The sequence below is a fragment of the Puma concolor genome, chromosome C2 (genome assembly GCF_028749965.1).
Source record: "Puma concolor isolate L17-30 chromosome C2, mPumCon1.1.hap2, whole genome shotgun sequence".
NCBI lineage: Eukaryota > Metazoa > Chordata > Mammalia > Carnivora > Felidae > Puma > Puma concolor.
This window is the reverse complement of record NC_141675.1, coordinates 27,282,957-27,307,042: the sequence shown is the minus strand read 5'-3', so window position 1 is coordinate 27,307,042 and position 24,086 is coordinate 27,282,957. Positions and strand designations below refer to the sequence as shown.

The window sequence follows — 24,086 nt, the reverse complement described above, 5'->3', positions numbered from 1 at the left end:
TATAAAAATTTCTAAAGCACCCAGGGACAAAGAAGTAGCTTGAAATATCACTGCATGTCATTTTGCCAGTTTGTAAGCTGGATCAACTAACATGAATTATACATATTTGGCAAACACTTTTCCACAAAATAATGTGGTTTTGTTTGTTCTGAAGACAAGGCATTCCTTCAGCGAAAGAATACTGATTGACACCAGAGAGCAGAAACCTATAATACACAGTCATCAAGAACAAAGATGTTGATAGAATCTGATGTCACAAGTTCTAGGACACTGAGACCAGGCTCCAACTCATTTTAAGCTATTTGCTCACGCAGCAAAACCGGGTATCCATACGCATGAAATCAAAGGGAGCATGAGAGCAACAAGGATGAGTTACTACGAATTATACACGCTTTAAAGAAACAGGCCTTTGCTTTGCTCAATGATCACTTAAAGCCAACGGGGGATAATGAGAGCACACGGTCATCTATGTTCAGCAGGATTTAGTAAGCACTCGTTACATGGAAACATACCTGCTGTGTCCGGTGTACACACTTAACAGCCATCCACTTTTGCTCAGAGCTAAAAGGATATTCAGCTTTTCTGATATAGTCCTGTTGAAGCCCATCAAGACCCATCTGTATGACACAAAAAGAAAGTTAATTCTCACCAACATGGGACTATTTTTTTTCTTTAACACAACTTACAGCTAGGCTGGCTAGAGATATCTGTGGAGTATTATTCAAATAATGGTGACAGAACAGCAATACTCCCTCCATTTATACTGTATTTTTCTGAATGACAGCATACGTGATCAAGATGAAAGCCTTGGTGTGTACATACAGTGTAAGGCATGCTCCCTGGACAGTATGCAGACCAAATCTTCAACAGTGACTATATTAAAATCTCTGCTGGCTCAAATTCTGGAAGGAAGCAGGGTACCCAAACCATAAAGGTACCCAACTGATACTGAGTATGTACTTTTGTAATCAACAGAAGCTTCAGATTCAATTCCTTACTTCCTCGGGATCTAAATCCATCTTTCTTGTTGCTACCATCCTACTCCCGTGTACCTTACCGCTTGATATTCTACTACTACCAGGGTCATGTAGCTGTTCTTCCCAAAACCCTCTGCATTTCCCTCTACATATCCAAACTACTCAAAAACCTAGCTTAGTGCTTTTTGTTCTTTGTTATCTACTGAAACACGTTCAGACTTTTCTTCCTGGCTTTCAAAGATCCTCTAGAAACCCACCGTGCAATCTCTTTAACAATCCTGTGGGTTACTCAAACTCCCTTCTTGTCATCCAGGTCACCAATACATAAGCCACCATGCAATCTATGCTTATTTATTCCTCCACGCTTTTATCCTTGCTCTTTCCCTAACTTACTGCCTTTCCAAATCCTGCCTATCCTTCAAAACCTAGGTCTCCAGTCTGAATGTGCATTGTTCTTATATGTGGCTCAATGTCTAAGACTTAACTATCTACTATATTGGTCTACCTTCTGTTTGTTTCCAGTATGTCAGTGTCAACTCCCTACCCTAAAATGTGAGGTCCTCAGTCAAACGGAGGTGGTTTCACACACTCTCTTAAAAGTTAAGAGTATAAGGTTAAGTTTAACACAGTAAATAACAGATAACAGATTCAACTTTTAAATATCCTTCAAAAAGCTATACGATGCTACTTTAGTTACAAGAGAACAAATGATAAAGAAATGTAGCTTTCTGAAAGTTAAGAAAACATATATTCTAAAAATATCAATTTTATTAAATACAATAACCTAAATTTCTATACTGGATCTCAATTCAAACAACCTCATTTAGAGGTATCCTGTTTCACGCAAGTCTCAAAGCTTTCTAAGACTGCTTTTAAAAGTAGGAGTTTTAATTTTTGTTATGGAAGTGACAGAGTGGGCTTTAGGTTTCATATTTAATCAAAGGTAAGACTTAGAAGAGGAGACCAACTGGGAAAGACAAAAGGGTCACAAAGAACAGCACCCTATCTCCCCAACACAGATTCTAACTCTATACTCGTTTTAAGAAATTGATAATGGAGGAAATGGGAAGACTGGAAAAAGAAAAGCTATGTCTTAATATCTTCACATGGAAATACTTTAAAGAATGTTTCCTTTTACTCATTTGAATGTTATAGTACTTCAGCAATTACACCCATTTATAAAGCTTTTCACACGAAACTCTAAATATTATGGAAAACAAAAACATTCTTCATAAGAAGAAATCCAGTCACTGGTCATTAATTTGTTTCTTGAACGTAAGGCATAAAGCTATACTGAACAGGCTGTATTGGCTCCGTAGTTCCAAGAAGAATAAAACTAGTCCCCAAAAGGCAATGTAAACAATGAAACATTGTGAGTTGTCTTCATTCTACACCTAAAAACTAGTAATACTGAAACTGATAGCCTCACATTCTCTTGTGAGGGTAGTATCTTGTATACTGAAGAGAGATCAGGCACATACCTTCATTGCAAGAGCGATTAAAGCTCCTTCCGTTGGCTTCCCCATTAGAGTGTTGTTTCTAATTACAGCATCATTGCATACACAGCCCGCCTAAAAGAAATACATGGAAACTATGAACCCATCATTGTGTCCTAAATCATTATGAAAAGTCACCTTCTTAGAGAATAAAGTAGTTACCTCAACAATTCTGCTAACAGCTGGGTTATAGAATCCATGAACTACATCACCATCAACAATCACTTCCCCAAACGGATTGTAGCCAACACCAGTAACCTAAGGAACATAAAGTGGGGTCAATAATTCAACCATAAGACAATGACAATACTCATGAAAACTGAAAACTATGATGAGTTATGTTCATTTAATTTTATACATTATGATACTATTAGTGTATATATTTAGAAAAGCACTTGTCTGAAAGAATACTTAACAGTTAAAAGAATATAGATTCTAATTTTTACCATAATGACAAACCTATAATTATACTAATAATTAAATTAATAATTATGACAATGTACAGTATAAGAAGAAATATTGTTAACATAATCTTATATTGTTTCTACTTATACTATAAAAAAAAGATAAACCATGAAAATCTCTATATGTAAGTAAGCTTTAAATTTATGTAACATTATATTTATGTAACATACTACATTTTCCAAGAATTCAAATCCATTTCCACACCTAACATTTGTGACAAACCTGAGACCCAGAAAACAGCAGAATTCTTTTTGCAAATATGCAGGAACAGAGACATTATGTGATTTATCCCAGCACTTACAAACTACTTTAACATAATATATTACACGCCAGTTTTAAAAATCAGAGGTCGAAACAAACCAGATACTTATTCTGTATGGCTAGAGCAAATCAAGTTAAATTTCACAATAAAATAAAATTAAATCAACAACAACAAAAAAAAAATCAACAAAAGTTAAATTTCACAATAAAAATAAGACAGTTTAGAGAATGTTAACCAATTAACAAATGGTTAATGCTCAACATATCAAAGTACGGGCTTAAAACAAAACAGCAACTTATATCCTACCTTCCATATCTGAACCATAGAAGCACATGTAACCCCAATGACCCAGAGTCATCCACAAAAGGCATATTCAACAACAGAGTATCAGGTATCCTTCCTTAACCAAATCTAATACTCTAAATAAGAACAGTCTCATTTCAAAGCCTATGTAAAATGGAATTAAATAAACCTAATTGCAACTTCTGTCAATTTGTCTAATGCTTACTTTGCTCGGCGAATTGGATATAAATACAATTTAAAATACTGTACCCATCCTAAGTGGTGTGAATGGACACACCAGCCAGAAATCCAGTAAAGACTGGGGGGGGGGGGGGGGTGGAGACTGGAACTTGTCCTCATCTAGCTTCAAAATTAACCAATGCACATACACTGACATGCACTTAAGAAACTGCCAAAATGTAAGTTTTAAAATAAAGTAATTCATCTATTCATTTATTCTTTCAACAAGTATTTACTACTGTGAGGCAGGCCCCATGTTAGGCAACTTAGTTCTGCTCTACTACAACTTCTAATATTTTAGAAAATTTTATCTGGGCTAAAAACTAAGAGGCACGGAGTGCTATGAAAACAAATAAAATAGGACCAGTTCTGAGTGGTCAGCAAAGCTTTTCTAAAGAAGTAGCGTTCGAACTGCAGTGCAAAGGATAGAGAGACATTAAACTGTCCTGTGCAGTGAGAACAGCAGCGAAGGTCCTGAAGTAGGAGGAATTTTGTCACACTGAAAGAACATAAAGCCAGTATATCTGGTGCACAGAAAGTGAAGTGGAACATATAAGGCTGAAGAAGGAAACAAGGAACAAAATACGTACGGCCTCAAGAGGCCACACTTCAGGATCCTGGTCGCAATGGAAACATCTTAATTAGGGAGTGACTTGCTCAACATTTGGTTCTGAAAGATCCCTCAAGCTGCGTATAGAGCAAGAATAAGAGTTTGGTAACAAATGGCTAGCAGGGGTGCTGAATGGTGCTAAGGATGATGCAAAGTTTCTGGTCTGTAGAGTATACAGCGTGTGCAAGTGGAGATGGATCAAGACTGGTAAAATAAGGGAAAGACTGCTGCTGCTGAATTTATAACCCTTTTGAAGATAAGACACTAGAACTGTGAGGAATGTCTACACACCAAGTTTCTTTTTTTTATAAATTTTTTTTTTCAACGTTTATTTATTTTTGGGACAGAGAGAGACAGAGCATGAACGGGGAGGGGCAGAGAGAGAGGGAGACACAGAATCGGAAACAGGCTCCAGGCTCTGAGCCATCAGGCCAGAGCCCGACGCGGGGCTCGAACTCACGGACCGCGAGATCGTGACCTGGCTGAAGTCGGACGCTTAACCGACTGCGCCACCCAGGCGCCCCTACACACCAAGTTTCTTAACAAAGAAATACTGTTGTTAAAAAAAAAAAAAAATCTATAGAGTACCTCAGCATGCAGACCGTCTGAAGTAAATATGTGAGTAACAGTCATTTCATTCTTTGTCAGTGTTCCAGTTTTATCTGAACAAATCACATTACAGCAGCCTAAAGAATAAATCATTACATGTCACCAAAAGAGTCAGAGGGGAATAAACAGGTTCACATTGAAAACAAATCAGACTCTGAAGCCTGTCCTGCTGCTCTGAATTTTGAACAAATCAAGTTCACTGATAATTTTAGATGTTTTCTCATTATGATTTCACCATAAAGTGATTACTCATGTTAAAATTAAAAAAACAGATTAACTGATAAATGTTGACTTTTTCTTATTAATTTGCAGTTGCATTTCTACAAAGCTTCTCAGTATTAGCTTTATATAATATTTCTAGAAAGTTTAAAGGTACCTAAATTTAAACCCATATAATTGTTTCAGTCAGAAATTTTAAGATATTTTGCCTTCTCAGTACTGTAATGCAAACTAAAAATTAAATTCAACATTTTTAGAATCCTAAATTAAAAAAAAAAAGATATTTCACAGCATACAGAAAGTTACTGCAATTTTCATATCACACATAAAGTTGTTACAGCAACACTTAGCAACTGTTGTATATTTACTGTTATCAGAAATTCAACTGAAGTACGACATTCTGGGATCTATAATTATCTTTCCTGAGATGTCAAAGGAAAGTAATTCTACTAATTTTACTCTAAAGTTTCACCGGTTAAATAGATTTTTTTTACATGATTTAAGCATTACAACATCTCTGATACAGAAAGATTTCTCTGAAAGTCCCCTATCCTGAATGATACGCGTTTTTAAGTACCTTTTCTGGTTGTGAAAACCACACTTAACTTTGCCACAAGTCAAATACCACCACTCAAGCCTCTAAGACAAAAATGGTAACAACCTGCAGATGATTCACTATTGATGTAAACTCACACACTATTGCATAAGTATGCTCACATTACCACATACTTACCCAGAGTTTCAACAATAGGCAGTTTTTTCACAATGGCCCTTTTCTTCACCATTCTCATAACACCAAGAGCTAGAGTCACTGTGACCACAATGGGAAGACCTTCAGGAATTGCTGCTACAGCCAAACTGTAACCAATATATACATAGTATTGAAGCATAAATTAAATAGTACCTACAGCAATCAGTTCAATTGGCTGTGACTTAAAACTGAGGCTAATAAAAACACAAAATCAATATTGTCAATACTCAAAAAGTGGCCTCAAGAAGAAGGGAAAGTTGATTACCATTTATTGGATAACCTACTAACTGCCAGGTTAAGTGCAGTGGTTGAAGAATACAGGCTGTGACATCAGATTACCTAGATCTGTACCCCTGGCTTCCCCAATTTTTACCTGTTTGACTCTGAGCTATTATCACTCTACCCCTGTAGTTTAGTTTTCACATCTGTAAATACAGATAACAGTAATAGGTATTCAGACAAAAACTTACACATGACTGGTCATACCAGCACTATTTACAATCACTGAAAGATGTAAATAGTCCAAATTTCCATCAACTGATAAATGGGAAATTGTAGTATAGCCATACAATGTAGTATTCTGCCATTAAAAAAAAAAAATGAAGTACTGATACATCCTACAACACGGATGAACCTCAAAAACATTATGCTAAGTGAGAGAAACCAGACACAAAAGACACATGTTGTTTTGGTTCCATTTATATGAAATATTAACAGTAAGCAAATTCAGAGACAGGAAGCAGTTTAGTGGCTGCCAAAGGCAAGAGAGAAGGAAAAATGGTGTGTGATCGCCCAGTAGGCACAGGGTTTTCTTTTGGGGTGATGACAAGTTCTGACACTTGATAATGGTTGTAGCTGTACAACACTATGAATGGATTTAATTCCACTGAATTGTACATTTTAAAATGGTAAACTTTATGGTATGTGTATTTTATTACAACAAAAAAATGTACTTCACGGTTTCCCTCTGCAATTTTTTAAAAATCAAATTAAGTCTCGGGGCGCCTGGGTGGCTCAGTCGGTTAAGCGTCCGACTTCGGCTCAGGTCACGATCTCGTGGTCCATGGGTTCGAGCCCCGCGTCGGGCTCTGTGCTGACAGCTCAGAGCCTGGAGCCTGTTTCAGATTCTGTGTCTCACTCTTTCTCTGACCCTCCCCTGTTCAAGCTCTCTGTCTCAAAAATAAATAAATGTTAAAAAAAAAATCAAATTAAGTCTCTATGTTTTATCCCACACCAAACACCCCTATAGGTAAGGACATATGTGTTCCTGTTCCTCCTTCTAACATTGTTCTCTCCACTGCTTCTACTTCCCAATTTCTATTACCTACCTTTTCTTCAGAATGATCTACCTTGACATCATTAGCATCCTGTTCTATAAGCATTATTAAAGGCTTTCATGCTCTGTTTACAGGTTAATTCCAAAAGGTGAAAGCCAATGAATGACACAATACCACTGGCTAAACAGTATACACTAAAGTCAAGAAATATGTGCGATCATTAATGTTCCCTTCTCTCTTTTGAACTATTCTATGCTCAAATAGAATCCTCATTTCTTATGCTTCCATTAACCCTCACTGTTATCAGGAAAAATAGGCATCAGTTTACAATCTAGATCTAGTGGACCTTTCCCTTCTTTTGTGTCTAAGTTTTACTTTATAAATACTTTGCAAAGGAATAAATGGATTATGAAAAACTTCAGAAATTTTTAATTTTTAAAAATTTTTATATATTGTTTAAATTTATCTTGAGAGAGGGGAGGGGCAGAGAGAGAGAGAGAGAGAGAGAGAGGGAGAGGGAGAGGGAGAGGGAGAGGGAGAGGGAGAGGGAGAGGGAGAGAGCGAGGGAGAGAGAGACACAGAATCCAAAGCAGGCTCCAGGCTCTGAGCTGTCAGCACAGAGCCCAATGCAGGGCTCGAACACATGAACCGGGAGATCATGACCTGAGTCAAAGTCAGACACTTAACTGAGCCACCCAGGCACCCCTAGAAATTTTAAATTTTAACCCCAAACTATATTTCTGGATTTGAAGGTATACATATATCAGAAATATGCAATGTCCTTTGGATGCAACTAACTGCTTGTCAACTGTCATGAAGGAACCTGGAATATATTCACTTTACAAAAAGTGATTTCAGATTCAAAAAACATTTCCCATAGGTTATAGGCTTATCAATTCTGGTTTCACTTTTCGCATTTGTATCTTCAAAATGCAACACTTCTGAAATGTTGATGGTTCATAACTTTGTTGAAAAGATAAGTCATCTCTGTAACATAATTTTTAGATTAAAAAACACCAATTACAAGGGGTGTAAATGAAGTTTTTCATTTCTATATCATCTATTTCCATTTAATCACCTTTATATTAATACCAGCCTTCAGTATTTGTCCACTTATAAATGGTATAAAGTAAAATCTGGCAAACAAATATCAGAAAAGATGAAAGAAAATGGTCACACATCCTTTTAACAAAAAGGGGTGGCCTAGGTTCTTGTTGGAAATGCATGATAAATTCCTTGATGTAGAATGACTACCTGAAAGAGAATACCTGTCCTTCCCTTTTTGTCCTAAGAAATAAACTTTCACTCATTAATTCAGGAGTTAAATTAAATTGAAGCTACCATCACCCAAAGAGTCACAGTATTAAGATTTCACATATATTATTAAATTTCACCCTCATCATTAGAGCCTACAGTAGCACTTTGTCTCTTTGCATTTCATCTTCCGGTTTGTCCAATAATTTTCCTGTCAATTACTCTTTGCCATTATGTGGGAAAATGAAAAATTACGATTCTTAATTTTAATGAGTGCAAAAAAGGGGTGGAGGGAGAAGAAAAAGACAACAACAAATATCTCTCCGGACTTCTTTTATACCTTTGTAAATGATGATGTAATATTTTGGGCAACATAATAAAAGAATTAAAGGATAACAGAATAATGATGATTTACTATACTATTACATCAACCTTGTAAGTGATCCCATCATCCTTCTGCATTCTTGTTTTACTGGTTTTTAGCACAAATGGAAATAATTATTACAATAATTGCTATTTCATTTGCTACAATGAAATAGCAAAATGTTTTAAGACATAGGAAAAATAAGGTCACTAATATCTTAGATTTATAAAAGTACAATGGACCCATATAATTATTACAAAATAGAATGAGTTTTATTCTATTAAAATATATTTTTTAATACTTTGTCCTTTGTAAGACTTTGAAGTAGGAATAAAAATCATGATTATATCAATCTTCACAAAGAGAACTGCTCAAAAAAATACTCAAAATCTAAAAATGAGTCCAACAGCTAATATGCTAATGTTTATTATCTCATCCTCATGCCCAATTTTAAATTTATTTCATATTTAACCCATCTTTTTTATACAGATTTAAGCCAAGAGTTTCAAATTGTATTTTTGCCCCTTTTAAGAAAAAAATATACTCCTTCACCCCATCACAAATGTCTTTTAACTTCTTACTCCATCTACCTACTCCTTGTAATCCATTTGATTTTTTTTTTTAATACATTGTTTTTGTTCTAATATTTGAACTATGACTTCCTATGCCTACCATAGAGCTATCATCTAGAATTTCTTTTCCTTATTAGGTACCTAGGTGAATTCCACTCTTACTTATATCCCATACATGATCATCTTCCTTTTTTTCATCTTTGTTTTGCTGGAATTCATACAGGATGGGGAAGGAATAAATTTTCTGATTACCTGCCTATTTATATTTGTAATAACTGGATCGATACTTTGGCTAGGCCTAGATTTACTGACTTAAATTCCTTTCCCCTCATACTTTGATAGCATTGCCCCCACTATTTTCTAATGTAATCCAACGTTACTATGGATGAAGGGTAGCTCTGTTCCCCTTGTGACCTGGCAAGGGTAGTATATCAACTATGTTACCAGGCAACACTGCTTATGATAAAGGGATCTCCTGACTGATAAATTATCTATGGACTGGAGGAATTATAATTTATCTTATAGAAGCCATTGCTTTGGGTTTCTAGACCGTAGGCGACTCTTACAACTGGACATGTTTCTTGCAAGCACCCTGGAAAGTGTATGTTCCCAGAGATGTTGGCTCCTGTGGAATATGAAACAATTTAACCCAGGGTAGACCCTGCACTCACAAGGCCATCCCAATCTTCTTGTACCTAATGAACTATTGCACAGACTCTCTCATAAGAGGCATGCCTTAAGTTGCCCTGCTGTTCAAGGCACAGGTGCCAGATAGGACATATGAAAGTCTTGTGCAATGAAATGTTTAATAGAGTCTAAAAAGACCCCTTGGTGGAAACTGCAGTTGCTAACAAGAAGTTTGATACCAGTCGAATTATCCTTCCTTTATAGACAACCTGACTGGTTTTCTTTAATTTCATATGATGTATCTAGTTTGGAGTTTTTTTCATCTTGTTTGGCATTTACAGAATCCATATAAACTATAAAGATTTCACGTCTTGCTTCAGAGACAAAAAATATTCATGTATCATTTCTTACATAATTTCTTCTTACCTCTTTTGAAACTCCTATTAGTTAGATTGGCATTTATTAAATTATTCTTCATCACTTTTATTTCATTCTCTGTTTCAGACACTTTAGTCTATTTTGAGGGAACCCTTTTTAACTTTATATTACAGCCCTTAAATTGAATGTTTAATTTCAACAGTCAAAAATCATAATTCCTAAAAACTTTTTTCTCAGATCCTCTTCTACAGCAATCTGTATATTATAAATGCAGTTTGTTCACAAATCTCTGAAAATAAAAATGCTTTCCAGTTTTAATTTTTCTGCTATTTCTTGAAATTTTCATTTTCCTCTGAGATTGTTTATTCAGTTTCTATTATTATGGTCTTTCTCTTTCGTGCTGCTAGTTTTCAATTTGGCAGTCCTTAACTGTCTATTAATATATAAAATTGCAATATTGGGGGCACCTGGGTGGCTCAGTTGGTTAAGCATCTGACTCTTGGTTTCTGCTCAGTCATGATCGCCCAGTTTTTGTGGGATTGAGCCCCATGACAGATTCTGCACAGTGCAGAGCCTGATTGGGATTCTGTCTCCCTCTCTCTCTGCCTCATGTGTGCACTCTCGCTTTCCTTCTCTCTCAAAAATAAACATTTTTTTTTAAATGTAATATTGGACAGATAACACCAGACATCTAGTGTGCATATTCTCCACTGCTAGACACATGGTTTTCATTTTTCTAGAGTTTATTTCAATACATGCCTATTAGAGAAATAAGAGAGAGAAAAAAGACTTCAATTTATAAACAAATGATTATTAGAACTTACCTTACACTAATTGTAAACATTTCCAGGATATCTTTTCCTAGTAACCAGCCAACCAACATGATGATACCTGGAAAAGAATCAAATAGCTATTTCTCCCTTTTATATAAAATCACATCAGTATAAATGGGATGCTGAGGGCAGTCAAAAAGTTCCATAACATAAAGGAGAAGGTATATCAGATCACAGTTACAAGATTTTAGAAAAATTCATTAAGCAGGGGAGATTAAAATTAATGCTGCTTAAAGATAACGTTATATACGTGAACATGCGTGCACATACAAACACACACACACACACACACACGCACACACACACTTTACCTTCTGTTGCCACTGCTGCCACTCACCCATTAAAGCAATAATATCTGAGAATTACCACTATAAGAAAACATTACCAGTATTCTCTCACAATAGGGAAAAAAAAGAAGGTAGCTTAAGACAGATAGGTCCTCTATTTATTATCAGCTTTGCAAAAATAAACCTTGGAACTTTACTTCTCATCACTAAATATCCAGGCAATACATATAAAGTTTATACTGCAAACAAAGGAATACTTAGGACTTGGCTGAAAGAGTAATACATCTTACTTAAAATATCTAAAATTAAATTATAACATTTAAAAATTAGCCGGGTGCCTGGGTGGCTCAGTGGGTTGAGCGTTAGACTTGTTTCAGCTCGGGTCATGGTCCCAAGGACATAGGATCAAGCCCTGTGTCCGGCTCCACGCTGAACGTGGACCCTGCTTAAGACTCACTCTCTCTCTCTCTCTCTCTCTCTCTCTGCCCCTCTCCCCAACTTGTGCAAATTCTCTCTAAAATTAAAAAGGAAAAAAACTACTTTTATGGCATTTACAAATAAGAAATCAATTAACATGAACCAAAGAATATACTCTCTTGCTTTGACCTTTGCCTCTGAAAAGAAAGGGGGCAAGGAGTGCACCACTGGTTTTGTGAGAAAACACACACAGTATCATCACAGTTTTAATAAAGTATAACAAATTCAAGATTGTATTCTAGAGTAATATAAACATTTAAAAACAGGTTTTGCTTCTTTCTATAGCTACAGGGGCACACCTGGGTGGCTCAGTCAGTTAAGCATCTAACTTCAGCTCAGATCACGATCTCACGGTTCATGAGTTCAAGCCCCATATTGGAGTTTGTGCTGACAGCTCAGAACCTGGAGCCTGCTTCAGATGCTGTGTCTCCCTCTCTCTCTGCCCCCCATTCTCTCTCTCTCTCAAAAATAAACATTAAAAAAATAAATAAATAGGGGCGCCTGGGTGGCGTAGTCGGTTAAGCGTCCGACTTCAGCCAGGTCACGATCTCGCGGTCCGTGAGTTCGAGCCCCACGTCGGGCTCTGGGCTGATGGCTCGGAGCCTGGAGCCTGTTTCCGATTCTGTGTCTCCCTCTCTCTCTGCCCCTCCCCCGTTCATGCTCTGTCTCTCTCTGTCCCAAAAATAAATAAAAAACGTTGAAAAAATAAATAAATAAATAAATAATAAATAAATAAATAAATAATCCAGACTGTGATTCTCTAACATTCTATCCCAAACACTATCCTGACAAAAGAAATTATGTCCAATGAACTATACCAGAAGTCAGCAAACCATAATCTGTGGGCCTCCTGAAGGCTTTTGCAAATAAGGTTTGTTGGAACACAGTTATATCTATTTGTTTAGGTACTGTCTATGACAGCTTCCCTGCTGATGGCTGAGTTGAATATTTCCAACAAAGAATATCCGAAATACTTTGGTATGGACCAAAGGCTAAAATATGTACTACTGGGCCCTGTACTCCCCCACCCCCCAAAAAATTTGTTGACCTCTGATTTTGACCTTGACCCTTATCCTATTCCATATACTATCCTAGCAACAAAAATTAGGTCCTATGTATTAAATTAAAACCAGGTAATGACAAAGTTGAAAGATTTTTATCACTAAAAGTGAGGTGGTTTCATGGTACAATGTTAACATAAACTGAGATTTAATTGGCTAAATGCCCTAACAGTTACCAAATTCCCTATAAATTCTAGAAAATAAACAGCAATAATCAAATTAAGGGAGCTATGACAATATACACACCAGTTAAAAAAGAGGAATGAAATACCTTTCCATCTTCTACTTTATGATATAGACAGACGGATCAATAGAATATTTAAAAAATTATTTAACTGAAACTGTGTAACGCAAATCTATTTTAATTTAGAACTGCATTATTGATTTTGAAATTTTAAGCTAGCAAAAATAATTAAAATAACATCATGGAAAAACTAAAGAAAAGGAGAAAAGACTCCAAAATTTATTCAAGTATTTAATATATGATAAAGATGTCATTTCAGGGGCGCCTGGGTGGCTCAGTCGGTTAAGCGGCCGACTTCGGCTCAGGTCATGATCTCGCGGTCCGTGAGTTCAAGCCCCACGTCAGGCTCTGTGCTGACAGCTCAGAGCCTGGAGCCTGTTTCAGATTCTGTGTCTCCCTCTCTCTGACCCTCCCCTGTTCATGCTCTGTCTCTGTCTCAAAAATAAATAAACGTTAAAAAAAAATTTTTAAAAAAAATGTCATTTCAACTGAGTGAATAAAAGAATGGACTATAGAGTGCATGGTGGCTCAGTCGGTTAAGTATCTGACTATTAATTTCAGCTCAGGTCATGAACTCAGAGTTTGGGAAATCAAGTCCCATGTCAGGCTCTGTGCTAACAGAGCAGAGCCTGCTTGGAATTCTCTCTCTTTCTCTGCCCCTCCCTGTGCTTATGCTCTCTTTTGTTCTCAAAATAAATAAATAAACTTTAAAAAAAACATGTTAAAAATAGAATGAACTAGAGAATTAATGGTATTGGGATAATTAACTTTTGAGTAAAAATGTTGTAACTCTACCTTAAGTTTTTTGGTTTTTTTTTTTTTTAATGTTTATTTATTTTTGAGAGAGAGAGAAAGAAAGCACATGAGCGGGGAAGGATCTGAAGTGAGCTCTGTGCTGACAGCAGCAAGCCCAATGTGGGGCTTAAACTCACAAACCATGAGATCATGACTTGAGCCCTGAAAATCAGGTGCTCAACCGACTGAGCCACCCAGGCGCCCCCACCTTAAGTCTGATACTAAAATAAATTCTAAATAGTAAAATAAAGTGTCAAAAATAAAAACTAAGCTGTAGACTGATGTTTAAGTAAATATGCTTATAAAGATAAACACTCTTCACAATATGGGGTTAGGAAAGCTTCTATGAATAAACCAGAAACTGTAACTGCAGAGATTATCAACAGGACAGTACTATCACAATCTCAGGACAATATATTTCAATCACATCTCCCTCCTTCATAACCAAGTTTACTATATTTATCCTTCAAAGGGAATTTAAAAAGTGGGGGAAATAAACTTAACAAAAGGGATGGCTATCCAAATTATACAAAGAGCTGCTACTGATCTAAGACCCAAGCCACAAGAGAAGAAGGGACAAAATAAATAGATTGAAAGGTCATAAAATAAAAAGGACCAACACACATATGACAACTGTTCAGTTTCTCTATAATGAGTTGTGAAATAAAATAATGAGAAGCCTTTTATTCATCTGTTAATGACAACAAAGTTAGCAAGAGCGCTGGAAGAGGAACACCTTTACCTTGCTGATGAAAGATACTATTTAGCAATATGAAACAAAAACCTTCAAAACGTGCCAAAAATTGAAAAATTACATGCATATTCTTTGCCCCCAAAATTTTACTTCTAAGAATTTTTTTCCCACATAATGAAATACTATACAACCATCTATTTCATGACATCTATATAAAGAGCATCTACTTAATGGCAAGATGTTTATGAAGAAAATATGAAACAAAAAAGGAATAGTAGTCCATAAAACATTACTATCAATTTGTTGAAAACCAGGAAGACAAATAAATACTGAAATGTTTATAGAAATGCTATATGATTACGGGAATTACATGAAGTTCTAATTTATCTTTTCAGAAAAGGACAATGGCTGGGGGCTAGTTTTATAATTTTTAAAAAGTAGTAGTAAATTAGGGGCGCCTGGGTCGCTCAGTCAGTTAAGTGTCTGACTTCGGCTCAAGTCATGATCTCGTGATTCGTGAGTTTGGGCCCATGTCAGGCTCTGTGCTGACACCTCAGAGCCTGGAGCCTGCTTCAGATTCTGTGTCTCCGTCTCTCTCTGCCCCTCCCTGACTCGCACTCTGTATGTTTCTCTCTCAAAAATAAATACACATTAAAAAAAAATTTTTTTAGTAGTAAATTAAAAATCAATTAAATGAACAAACAAATGTATCTATCTAAACTCCCCCTTCCCCTTAAAAATAAAAATAAATAAATAAAAATAAACCCTAAGTAAATATATGAGATATACATACTCACTCTTCTCTTACCTATTATACCAAAGGAGTAGAAGGAAAGTTGTTTTCCTAAGAGGTCCATGCTCTTCTGCAGAGGGGTTTTTGGTGCCTTGACAAATTGGAGAAGAGTTTACCACAATTAGCTAAATTTAGGAATATATACTATGTGCCAGGGACTCTAAGTGCTTGACATACCCAGGTTAGTTCTTAACATACCCATAACATACACACCTCTCCCTTAAAGATAAGTCTCATCCCCTTCCATGAGGAAACTGAGGCTGAGACTTTTAAAAGCCTGTTTAAGGTCCATGTTCCCTATGCCTATTTTTGAGAAGGAATCTATTCTCCCTATCAGCTTCTCCAGGACTTCATTACCATCAGCTGCCCCTCACTTTTCCAATCTTCTCCCTTCTGTATCCACAAACAAGCATTGTAATCCAAGTCTTTTTATCCAGTTGGCTCCCTGATCTGCTAACTCCCTTCTCTAGCAGTCCCCTCAGTGCCAAGCTCCTTGGAATGGTTTTATACACTGCATCATGTACTGGAATCTTGGCAGGTTACCTGAGAAATCCAGATGATTTCGGGAGAATATGACATTTGTAGAATGCAACTTCTTTTTCATATGTAAGAAAGTATTTTAAATGAGAGAACTAATCTTCAATATTCTTAAACAAGAATATCTTCCATGTTATTTTACTTTATAATCTTTTTTTCCCCATTACTTGGAATTAAATAAAGTTGGGAATTTTGGTAGAAGACAAATATGCCATTTAGTAACCATTAAAATTAATATGATAAAGTCAATTTTAAAAAAGAATAGGCCCTATAAATAATTGGCTATAAACCTTTTTCTCCTATAAACAATGAATAAATATAAAAATGTTTTAGAACATTAACAATGTCAACTAAAGCTCCAATTATGTTTTTAAGCACAGACAACTGAGTGATATTCTGAATAAAATACCACTTCAATAGTACATAAAATAACCCACCATTATTTTCTTTTCGTTTACTTACAATGGAGAATTTCAGATTTGAAATTAAACATCATTAACAAAGAACTTACTTCTTCTGCTTGCATCATTTTAAAAACCTCTCCAAATTCAGAATTTTCTCCAGTTCCAATGACAATACCCTAAAGAGAAAAACAGGAAAATACATTTACATTCATATGTTATCACCTCTCTCAAGCAAAGTAACAAAAACCCTTCATTCCCTTTCTCCAAAACTTTGCCCACAGTCAAGATGACTAACATACATATCCAAGGTTCCCTTAGCAAATTAACTTTGTGATATTACTATAGATCATTAGTATTTATGCCTTACTATACAAACGTTGGCCCAATTCTGAGGCCCATTCTTTGTCTATATTAATATTTCTGAAATTCAAAACTGTCTTATCCTTGAGAGACATTCAATGTAGCTTCTCTTTCCCCCTCAAATGCTACTGGATCATGCCTTTTACGTTTGTGAAATGTTAGAATCCAGTAGGTGAATGATATGTAGTTGGAATATTATAGCCAGGACCATATCGACTAAATTAAAATTTTAACTAGTAATGAACATATCCATGATTCACTGTTTCTATCGAAAACAAAAAAAAGAACAGATACCGAGGACTATACTTTTAAAGGCTTCATTATCTGGCAAATGGCAGAAATATGGACATATTCTACCTCAGGGACATAGTTTCTCTTTAGTATCAAAAATAGATGCTATGGGTTAGGTTCAATTCTGCCATTTCTTTGTCATATATTTTTTTTAACTTCATTTATTTTTGAGAAAGAGACAGCACACACATGCAAGCAGGGTAGGGACAGAGAAAGAGAGAAAAAGAGAGAGAATCCTAAGCAGGCTCTGCACTGTCAGCACTAAGCCCAATCCTGAGCCGAAATCAAGAGTCAGACACTTAAACGACTGAGCCACCCAGTTCCCCTTATGTATATTTTTTCATGTTTATTTATTTTGAGACAGAGACAAAGAGAGCACAAGCGCACATGCAGGTCGGAGAGGGGCCGAGAGAGAGAGAGAAAGAGAGAGAGAGAATCCCAAGCAGGCTCTGTGCTATCAACGCAGAGCCCAACATGGAGCTTGATCCCATGAGCCATGAGATCACGACCTGAGCCAAAATCAAGAGTCTGACACTCAACCGACTAAGCCACCCAGAGCCCCTCTTTGTCACATATTTTTAAAATAGCCACATAAAATTAGCCACATCGAACTAAAAAAAAGGTTGAAAACAAAGGAGTTGCTATTTTCAAAACAAGAGAAAAAAAATTACCTTAGCTTTGCCACATCTGACCAGTGTTCCCATGAAGGCAATGTTACTTCTTGATGCAAGATCTCCATTAGTTGCAGCTGGCTGAGGAGCTGTCACCTTAGAACAAGGTGTTGTCTCTCCTGTCAAGCTGGACTCATCAATGGAAAGATCCACAGCCTTGGAAAACATAAAGCATCCCATTAAGTTCAAGAATGAAGACTCTCTGGGCTCCATTCAATATCTAAAGAGTTTGTAACCATCACTTCTTCCTCAAATATCCCCTTTCTTAATAATCACCCAAATCTTTTATTATATCCATTACTCTAAGAAGACCACAATAAGTACAACCATATTTAAAATATGAAGTAAATTTGGGCCGCCTGGGTGGCTCAGTCAGTTAAGCATCCAACTCTTGATTTCGGCTTAGGTCATGATCCCATGGTTTGTAGGATCAAGCGCCGCATCAGGCTCTGTGCTGACAGTGTGGAACCTGCGAGAATCTCTCTCTCCACCCCTCCCCTGCTCACACACTCTCTCTTGAAATAAATAAACATTTAAAAAAATAAATAAAGAGGCACCTGGGTGGCTTAGTTAAGCGTCCGACTTCAGCTCAGGTCATGATCTCATGGTTCATGAGTTCAAGCCCTGCATCAGGCTCTGTGCTGACTGATGCCTCAGAGCCTGGAGCCTGCTTTGTATTCTGTGTCTCCCTCTCTCTCTCTGTCTCTGCCCTCCCCTGCTCATGCTCTGTCTCTTTCTCTCAAAAATAAACATTTTTAAAAATATATTAAAAATAATATTAAATACAAAATAAATGTTAAAAAATAAATTAAAAAAAATAAAAATACAATACAAAGTGAAGTCAACAAAATCCGACATGCAAAGTAGAATGCTATGAGACAAGATTAGCCTAAATTTCAAAATAGAACCAGAGAAAAGGAAACATTAGCTGAGACATAATCTTTACCTAGAGAAAACAACTTTCACAATAAAATGTTATTACTTCCTAATTTTGCCATCCCCTGAAGTTCTGAAAATGTATTTGGCAGGTTAAAAACAGGTATCCAGAAAGAGAAATATGAATAAAAGGTATATAATGTACTGAGAAAGAAATCATTTCATCATTTTGGGTTCAATTTTCATGAAATTCTGCTTTCTATATATGCATCCTTACATTGATCCCAAACGTACAGCAGCAAAAATAAAAAACATATATAAATGTTTCCATGCAAATCATGAACATGGTATTATCTTCCAACTGTGCAAAAAGAATCAATTCTGAGGGTTTCATTCCTAAGACAGTTTCAACTCCTAACAATTAAGTTTTCACCTACCTTAGCATGCCAAAAAAAAAAAAAAAAAAAAAATCATTTTACATGTGGAAAACACTGCAGATGTTACCTGGCTTTGTTTCTAAAAGTATGACCCACAGAACAATAGTTCCAAGGATGTGAATAGACACTGAGTATAATGTGACAGACGGAGGACTGATAGACACACACACACGCGCACGCACGCACACACACACACACACACACACACACACACACACACAGTAGAGGTACTAAAGTCAAATATGTTTTGGAAATACTGAGTTGAGTTAAACAGCTTCCTCTACTTAGGCAGTGCTTCTTTAAACCTTCACTAGATTAGTGTGAATCACCTCAATTAGAATACAGATACAACAGGAGTTGTCAAAGTGTGGTCCCAGCAGGACCAGCATCACCAGCATCATCTATATCTACCTCCTCAGAACTTTTTAGAAATTCACTACCCTCCTCCCAAAAAAAGAAAAGAAATTCACTATCCTACTTCAAATGCGTAGGTGGGGAGGGTGAACCTAAAAGACTGTATTTACAAGCCCTCCAGATGATTCTGAGGCACACTCAACTTTGAGAATCAATGGAATACTGTTTCACAAATTTCTTTGACCCATTTTATTCCAGAAGCTCTTATTCTAGGGTCTTTAGGATACTTTGAGAAACTAGGACCTAGTTCATGATTTTACTCATTTTACATGTTAATTCACTCACCGAACAAACATTTATTGACTACCTTAAGTATGTACCAGGCACTAAGCTAGACCCTGGAAAATAAACAAGATAAGGAAATGAACCCAAAGCAATTAAATGACTGTGCATTCCTGCTGCTATTATAAACTGACCTGGTGTTCTCAATCAGGTCTCTTGATTGGAAGTCCACATTATATACAAAATACTCTAAATCCTGCTACGGGAGAGGTACGAGTGTGGAAATAATCTCATCTTTTCTTTTTTTAGTTTTAATTATTTTTTTAACATTTATTTATTTTTGAGACAGAGAGAGAGCATGAACAGGGAAGGGTCAGAGAAAGAGGGAGACGCAGAATCTGAAGCAGGCTCCAGGCTCTGAGCTGTCAGCACAGAGCCCGACACAGGGCTCGAAACCACGGACCGCGAGATCATGACCTGAGCTGAAGCCAGATGCTTAACCGACTGAGCCACCTAGGCGCCCCTCTTTTTTTAGTTTTAAATGTGAGTTTATTTTGAGAGACACAGCCAGCATGAGTTGGGGAGGGGAGAGAATCCCACACTGCCAGCCCAGAGCCCAACGCAGGGCTTGAACCCATGAACTCTGAGATCATGACCTGGGTTGAAATCAAGAGTTGGTCACTTAGCCAACTGAGCCACGCAGGTGCCCCTAAAGCTCTTCTTTTTAAATGGTTCATTTATCCATGAGCATAAATATCTCACAAAAAAATATATATTAAAAATCAATTCATATCATATCATATCAATTCCCATCTATACAACAATACAGTATTTTAATTTGATCAATGTCATTGATCCATTCACTTAACAAATATTTATTAATGCCAGGTCCTGTACTATATCACACACAGAGGGAATCAGCAGTAAACAAAACTAAGTTCCTACCCTCTGCTCTTATTCCAATAGGAAAGCGATCTAAAAATAAACTAACAAGGGTATGTAATATAATACCTGGTAGTGAGGAAAAAATGCATAAGGATAGAAAGTAACATTTTAGATAAAGGAGAGAACCTCTCTCAAAAGTAAACAACTCTTTTGCAGAGACACAATTGACCTGAGGGCCCCAAAGGTGGGCCACAATCAGGATGAAAGTATTCTAGGCAAAGAAAGCAAAAAGTACAAAGACTATGGGGGTAGGAACATGCCTGGTATGTTCATGCCCTAGGCAGACATATAACTTTACAAATATAATCAAGAGTTTACAGATTAGATCATGAAGTTGAAAAATGTCCAGAATGAAAATATACTGTACCCCACAATTTCAAGGAAACTAAACTATGTTATCTCTGGAAGGTTAGTACCATGTAAATGTTATAAAGCACAGATCACCAATCCTTGAGTCTTTAAAAAGCTTCCCTTTTTCTATAATTATGTATGCAAAGACAGGCCAGGTAAATCTGGGTTCATTACCTCAACCCAACTACAGAGTAAAAAAAAAATCCACCATATTCAAAGGCAAAGGAACTTTTCTTTATTACAGGAACATATCTATTTGACTTTTCTTTCCAAGTTAGAATTAGGACTGTACAATTTTCCACACTAATAAATTCCATTACCAAAGTAAGAAGAAAAGTTTAGGTTGTTCTTCAAAGATGATGCTAGTATGAAAAACAGTTGACATTTCATTGCTTACCATCTGCAAGGCGTTTTGCTAACATACATATACTAAGTTTTCTATTAACAACCACTAGCTAGTAACAATCCAATGAGGCAGGACTGTGATTTTCATTCCCTCTATTTTACAGACACTTTGAAAGGTTAAGTAAGTCACCCAACATCTCCACCCAACCTGTGGAGACAAAACCCAAACACTGAAAGATCAACTCCAAATTCTTATTAATTATTTAGAGAATCAATTGCAATCAATTTGCAATTAACTATTTAGAGAATCTCCCTAGTTTTGTAACTACTTCTAGAAGACATTAAGAAAAGATATATTTAGGGGCGCGTGGGTGGCTCAGTCGGTTAAGCGGCCGAGTTCGGCTCAGGTCGTGATCTCACGGTCTATTTAAGTTCGAGCCCTGCGTCGGGCTCTGTGCTGACAGCTCAGAGCCTGGAGCCTGTTTCAGATTCTGTGTCTCCCTCTCTCTGACCCTCCCCCATTCATGCTCTGTCTCTCTCTGTCTCAAAAATAAATAAACGTTAAAAAAATTAAAAAAGAAAATATGTATTTAAAAATTATATATTTTTCTGAATTACAAGTCAACAAAAAAATTTATTTCATTTAGCGAGCTCCTCTTTAATGCTTGTTATAAAAATCAAAACTGCATGTCATCTTCTGAGCTCTTAATTAAAAATGAGACCTGCTAATATTGAAAACATTACATTGGGGTACAAGTGTCCCTATGCATCAGCACTCCTGTATCCCTTGGGTAATGGATAAAGAAATTGTGGTTTATATACACAATAGAATACTACTTAGCAATAAGAAAGAATGAAATATGGCCTTTTGTAGCAACATGGATGGAACTGGAGAGTGTTATGCTAAGTGAAATAAGTCATACAGAGAAAGAGAGATACCATATGTTTTCACTCTTATGTGGATCCTGAGAAACTTAATAGAACACCATGGGGGAGGGGAAGAGGAAAAAAAAAGAAAAAGTTAGAGAGGGAGAGAGCCAAACCATAAGAGACTCTTAAAAACTGAGAATAAACTGAGAGTTGATGGGGGGGGGGGGGTTGGAGGGAGGGGAAAGTGGGTGATGGGCATTGAGGAGGGCACCTGTTGGGATGAGCACTGGGTGTTGTATGGAAACCAATGTGACAATAAATTTCATATTAAAAAACAAAACAAAACAAAACAAAAACATTACAGAACTCCTTCTCTCTGAGAAAGGCAAAATTAGCATTTTCTCATTGAAGACTTTCTACTTTAAACAAAAATCTTAAATATGGATGAATACTAAACATTTGGTGGTTGTCTATCAAAACAAATAATACGAAAATAATCTGACTTTTTAAAAAGAGAATAAATGGGGCGCCTGGGTGGTTCAGTCGGTTAAGCGGCCGACTTTGGCTCAGGTCATGATCTCACAGTCTGTGAGTTTGAGTCCCGCGTCAGGCTCTGTGCTGACAGCTCAGAGCCTGGAGCCTGCTTCAGATTCTGTGTCTCCCTCTCTCTCTGACCCTCCCTCGTTCATGCTCTGTCTCTCTCTGTCTCAAAAATAAATAAACATTAAAAAAAAAAATTTAAAAAAAATAAATAAATAAAAAGAGAATAAATGCATAGCTTTATTGACTGTCAGTGGCCTAGCTCTTCAGTGTCAGCCTTAGTAGTTTAATAACCATCCAACCAAAAATAGGAATTTTTGTTCAAATCAGGTTTTTCTATGAAAAAGATATCATTTTTAGCAGAATAGCAATCAGCTCTGTCTAGTGAGAAAAAAAGAGCTTTAGATCTTTATTTTATATATATATATTTAATATATAATTATAAATCTGTAAAACTCAAATCAAGAATATATTATTGATGGGGTACCTGGCTGAGTCAGAGCATGTGACTCTTGACTTCAGGGTCATAAGTTCAAGCCCCACATTGGGCATAGAGCTTACTTAAAAAAAAAAAAAAAAAAAAAGAATATTGATAAAAATTAGTCCAAATCATATAATGTAGCAAACTACACAGATCTCAACTGTCTGTTGAGTAAGGGTATATTTTTTAATTTATTTATTTGTTTGATTGTTTAATCTCTACACCCAGCATGGGGCTCAAAACTCAAGACCCAGAGATCAAGAGTAACATAGTCTTCCAACTAAGCCAGCCAGGCCACCCAGAGTAAGAATATTTTCTAAGTTACAACTTATTTTCTCTTAATGATGATTACAAGAATTTCTGCAGGAAGTCAGTTTTGAGGGAGTGAGGGGAAGGAAGTCATATCTAAGAAGGTGGTATTTAATGAATTAGGCCAGCCTATCACAGTTTAACAGTCATAGTTTAATTCATCCAGAAGACAGATATTAGAGTCATTTATCCATTGCATTTATGAGGAAAGATAAAGGTAGGATAAAATGAAATCAATGAACCAGCCAGCTCCATGCCTTCTACCCAAAAGTTTAAACATTAAACCTTCAGAAGAGCTGTTCATAAATAGGGAAGCTGATTATGTTTCACTTTCTCTTTATTATTCTTCAGGTACTTTACTGGTGTGAATAAGACACAGCACAGTTCAAAAGTCAGAATATAAATAAGAATCTAGATGCATACATAATCTACAATCTGAATATTTAACACCTATAGAATAAAAATG

At 36.3% G+C, this 24,086-nt stretch overlaps 1 protein-coding gene across 6 annotated transcripts in view; it reads right to left on the bottom strand.

The window, feature by feature from the left end:
* ATP2C1 (ATPase secretory pathway Ca2+ transporting 1) overlaps window positions 1-24,086 on the bottom strand; it is a 174,690-nt gene that overhangs the window by 44,918 nt on the left and 105,686 nt on the right. For all 6 annotated transcript variants that reach the window (XM_025913230.2, XM_086674279.1, XM_086674278.1 and 3 more), the window contains 9 exons: window positions 17,831-17,986; window positions 16,616-16,684; window positions 15,583-15,658; window positions 11,208-11,274; window positions 5,894-6,018; window positions 4,921-5,018; window positions 2,636-2,731; window positions 2,459-2,548; window positions 513-617 (listed from right to left, as the gene is read on the bottom strand). In XM_025913230.2, coding sequence (XP_025769015.2) covers window positions 513-617; window positions 2,459-2,548; window positions 2,636-2,731; window positions 4,921-5,018; window positions 5,894-6,018; window positions 11,208-11,274; window positions 15,583-15,658; window positions 16,616-16,684; window positions 17,831-17,986 — 882 coding nt within the window. The remainder of the gene's footprint in view (window positions 1-512; window positions 618-2,458; window positions 2,549-2,635; window positions 2,732-4,920; window positions 5,019-5,893; window positions 6,019-11,207; window positions 11,275-15,582; window positions 15,659-16,615; window positions 16,685-17,830; window positions 17,987-24,086) is intronic.